General features: G+C 45.3%; 1 protein-coding gene across 1 annotated transcript; it reads right to left on the reverse strand.

Moving 5' to 3' along the window:
• Positions 1-465: 465 nt before the first annotated feature.
• CYP86C1 (cytochrome P450, family 86, subfamily C, polypeptide 1) lies at positions 466-2,663 on the reverse strand. The gene has a single exon (XM_078591992.1). The coding sequence runs from the start codon at positions 2,555-2,557 to the stop codon at positions 1,058-1,060; it is 1,500 nt and encodes a 499-aa protein (XP_078448118.1). The 5' UTR covers positions 2,558-2,663; the 3' UTR covers positions 466-1,057.
• Positions 2,664-4,823: the final 2,160 nt, after the last annotated feature.

Below are 4,823 nucleotides of genomic sequence, written 5' to 3' on the forward strand. Positions count from 1 at the left end.
TATTGATCCTGAAGGCATGGAGAAACTATTTTTATCTCAGATTTCAGCACATAAATCATATATTGATGTAAAATAATTATGTTAGCATTTCTTTTAGAAATGATAACATAATTAAATGATACTATAATTTCTTTAAGAAAACCAAAATTAAAAAATGGGATACCTATCTTGCATCTTAAAGATTTTAAATTTTCTTATCTATATTCTTGTTTATGAACTAACCAAAATTTTATTAAAGTTCAAGGTTAGCCTTGAGACATAGCTTGATAATTTCAGAAATAGGTAAGAATTACAGCACCGCAACGTCCCAAGAAGATTTGGTTGAGTCCAAGCATCCGCGGTGATCGAATACACTTTAAATACGAATCATAGGGAACAACCACGACATACGAGAGAAGACAACAGGAAAAGAACGTGACAGCCAACAAATGAACCCAAACATCAACAAAATGAGGAAGGAAAATCTGACAAGGAAAATGATTAGATTACTCTACTTTGGTTTTAGCTGAAGGGAAAAGAAACAGGGGAGATGCTGCCAAATATTTTTTGATTTTCTATCCCATCTCTCTCAGGTGCTTGACATCTGGTCAGCTCCAACAAACTGATGTACAAATTTTTATATTTGATGAAATTTGCTTTAAAAAAAAAAAAAAAAAGATAGACAGACAGATAGATAGATAGATAGATAGATAGATAGATAGATAGATAGATAGATAGATAGATAGATAGATAGATAGATAGATAGATAGATAGATAGACAGATAGACAGATAGATAGATAGATAGATAGATAGATAGATAGATAGATAGATAGATAGATAGATAGATAGATAGATAGATAGATAGATAGATAGATAGATAGATAGATAGATAGATAGATAGATAGATAGATAGATAGATAGATAGATAGACAGATAGATAGATAGATAGATAGACAGATAGACAGATAGATAGATAGATACATACATACATACATGGATTGCTTTGAAAAGAAAGCAGATAGAGAGACGGAAGAGAGAGGTTCGCGCAAACGACTGATGTATCCCCTGTCGGCATACCTAAAGACCTGTAGAGCTATGTTTCTCTCTCTCTTCAAACGTGACCAGAAGGCCGTTCCTCATGAAGAGGGTGGTAGTCAGCTTGGGCTCCACAACTTGCCCCTCCCCCACTCTCACCTTGTACTTGAACAGCACCGCCGCCGCCACCATCTTCATCTGCAAGTACGCAAACTTCTTCCCTAAGCACAACCTCGGCCCACCGTTAAACACCAAGTACTTGAACTGGTTTTCCCTCCTGAACCTTCCATCTTCCTCCTCCAGCCACCTTTCCGGGCGGTATTCTTTGCAGTCCTTCCCCCATAATGCTTCTGCTCTACCCATGGAGTATATTGAGTACACCACCCTTCCCCCTTTCCTGATTAGGGTTCCTCCTGGAAACACATCGTCTTCCTTAGCCTCCTTCCAATCAAACGGAACAGGGGGATAAAGGCGTAACGCCTCTGATATTGCGGCCTGGAGATAGTCCATCTTTTCCAGCTCCTCCGCCTCAAACACTACTTCCCCAAACCCATCCTTACCTTTCTTCTCGCTCTGCCTTAGAACAGAGTAGATTTCATCAAGGATGCGGTCCTCTACCTCAGGGCGGCTGTGGAGAAGCCAGAAGAACCAGACCAGTGCCACCGAGCTGGTGTCTCTCCCGGCCAGAAGAAAGCTGACGCAGAAGTCTTTGATGAACTTATCACTGAACTGGTTCTCTATCAGCCTGGAGAGGAGGTCTGAACGGGTATTTAGCGGCATAACGATACGACGGTCAGCTATTACTCTCTCTACAAAACCATGCACTACCAGGATGGCATCTTCGAGCTCCCTCTCAAAGCCAATTCTTGTTTTTTTTAGGATTTTCCAGACAAAGGGCGGCACTATGAACCGCAACATAGTCAATTCTGTAGCTCTTTCGAAGGCCTTGGCGAAGCCCATCTCCGGGGAGTCGACCCCCAACGCCGTAACGCAGATACTGTCGAAGGTGAAGTTAAGGAGAAGCTCCTGTATATCTACTCGCTGGGTCTTAGCAGCTATGGAGGAGATAGCGGGAAGGAGCTTGGCGTGGACGAGGGAGGCGGTGGCCGCGGCGGAGTAATCGGCAAAGCGCGCGGAATGCATCTCCGCCGCTGCCGCGCGGCGCTGCTGCCGCCAGGCGCCTTCGTCGGCGTTGAAGATGCCGTCGCCGAGCAAGTCAGCGAAGCGCTCGTGGTAGTACTTGCCTTTGGGAAAATTGGCGAAACGAGTTAGAAGAACGTATTCGAGGGTGGTGGGGTCGCTTGTGACGACGCCGTGCGCGCCACCGAGCCACATGCCGCGATAGTTGAAAGTTCCGCCATGGCTGGCCAGCTCCTCTGTGACCCAGTCGTGGACTCGGTTCAGGTTAAGAACGAAGGTCGGGATGATGCCCAGCACAGGCCAGTGCATCGGTCCCTTGTCCCTTAGCCTGTGGGCGATACAGCTGAAGACGAAGAGCCCAACAAGGGCTGCCGCAACGTCCCACCCCCGCGACCACTCCATCGGCTATCTGCTCGAGCTGATCGAGCTTAAAGGAAGATATACAGATGAAGAGAAGTGAGATAGAGGGAGAGATTATTATGGGCAACGGTTGCGTTGACCTGACGTTAGAGGGATCGCCGGTTGGGTGAAATTTAAAGAGGAAATAGTGGAGATTGTGGACAGTGAAGGGTTGCACGGCGGAGAAGCATGGAAATTAAATACGGTCAAGCTCGTTTCCGGTCCCAAAGATGGTGGCCTGCCTTCTTCAGGTACATTTTTTTCGTTGTCCCTGAGGAACGGTCGACTCGTTCAAGGGAGTTCGGGGGTTGGCAATTAATCCGAATCTCGAAGGAAGTTGGATCGAAATAATAAAAATTAGGTTTCGAAATTTAAAGGCCCTCCCACCATCCCTATCTTTCTCTCACTCTCATTTTCTCTCTCTCGTTCGCTCTCTCTTTTGCTCTCTCGATATCTCTCTCTTTCTCTCACTCTCACTTTCTCTCTCTCGTTCGCTCTCTCTTTTGCTCTCTCGCTATCTCTCTCTTTCTCTCACTCTCACTTGCTCTCTGTCGTTCGCTCTCTCTTTTGCTCTCTCGCTTTCTATCTCTCTCACTCTTTCTACCTCTCTCTCCCTCTCTCTCTCTCTCCTCTCTCTCTCTCTCTCTCTCTTTTTTGCTCTCTCGCTTTCTATCTCTCTCTCTCTCTCTCTCTCTTTTGCTCTCTCGCTTTCTATCTCTCTCTCTCTCGCTCTCTCTCTCTCGCTCTCTCGCTCTCTCTCTATCGCTAGCTCTCTCTCTCTTTCTACCCTTCTCTCTCTCCCCCCTTTCCCTCCCTCTCTCTTTTCCCTTCTCCCTCTCCCCTTCCCTCCTCTCTCTCTCCCTTTTGCTCTCCCCATTCCTTCTCTCTCTCTCCCCTTTCCCTCTCTCTCTCTTTTCCCTTCTCCCTCTCCCCTTCCCTCCTCTCTCTCTCCCTTTTGCTCTCCCCATTCCTTCCTCTCTCTCTCTCCCTCGCTCCTTCACTATCTCTCTCCCTCTCTCTCTCCCTCGCTCCTTCACAATCCCTCTCCCCATCTCTCTCTCCTTCGATCGAAGTACTAAACAATTGGTTTTCGACATTTAAAGAGCTCTCTCTCTCTCTCTCGTTTGATCGAAGTACTAAAAAATTAGTTTTCGACACTTAAAGAGCTCTCTCTCTCCCCTTCCCTCTCTCTCTCTCTCCCTCTTTCTCCCTTCTCTCTCTCTCCCTTCTCTCTCTTTCCCTCTTTCTCCTCTTCTCTCTCTCTCCTTCTATATTTCTCTCTCCCCTTCTATCTCCTATCTCTTTCCCTCTCTCTCTCCTCTCTTCTTTCTCTCCCCCTTTTCTTTCTCTCCTTCTCTCTCTCCCTCTCTCTCTCCTTCTTTCTCTCTTTCTCTCCCTTTCTCTCTTCTTCTATCTTTCTCTCCCCTTCTCTCTCCTATCTCTTCCCTCTCTCTCTCTCCTCTGTTCTTTCTGTGCCCTTCTCTTTTCCTCCTCTCTCCCCCTCTCTCTCCCTCTCTCTCCTTCTCTCTCCCTCTTTCTCCCTCTCTATTTTCTTTTATCTCTCTCTATCTGCCCTTCTTCCACTCTCTCCCTCCCCTTCTCTCTCTCCCTCTCCATCTCTCTCCCTCTCTCCTTCTGTCTCACCTTTAATGTGGGACAAGTAAGCCTATTGGTGCAAATGGTAATTAAAATCGTGTAATATTAATAAACATTCCATGATAGTGATTTGAATGGGTTTAATCCTGTAGGACGGGAATAAATCCATGAGTTAGGGACTTAGCAAGGGAAAAACAAGGGGACGACTCTGATATCCCTAATTTAATAAAAGTAGATGGTTTAAGAATGCCCCATCAAAGTTTAAAATAGAAGGTCCCACAAGATTACATAACCACTCATAGCAAATCAATAATTTTTGCTAAATTATCTCTAAATTAAGGCATTACAAGGTACCTCAGAGAAGGGTGCCAATATCTTGATCGTTCTGATGTTGATTTACATCTCCACCAAATGATAAAAATAAAATGGATGATGTTGGAAAATGATATGGTAGGAGTAAAAGAACTGATTTGAAATTATAAGATGATGACATGTAGCGTGGGAAGGATAGAAGAAAAGGGATGAATGTGAGCTGACAAGATGTATGGAATAAGGGTCGAGAGGGGATGACGATATCAAGAGGGGAACAAAATGAGAAGTTATATGGAGAATGCGGGGAGAGGCATGGATGTGAGGTCGATGATGTCAAGGGTCAAATGTTGAGAGGATGAGG

Source organism: Wolffia australiana, chromosome 2, assembly GCF_029677425.1.
Source record: "Wolffia australiana isolate 7733 chromosome 2, ASM2967742v1".
NCBI classification, from domain to species: Eukaryota; Viridiplantae; Streptophyta; class Magnoliopsida; order Alismatales; family Araceae; genus Wolffia; species Wolffia australiana.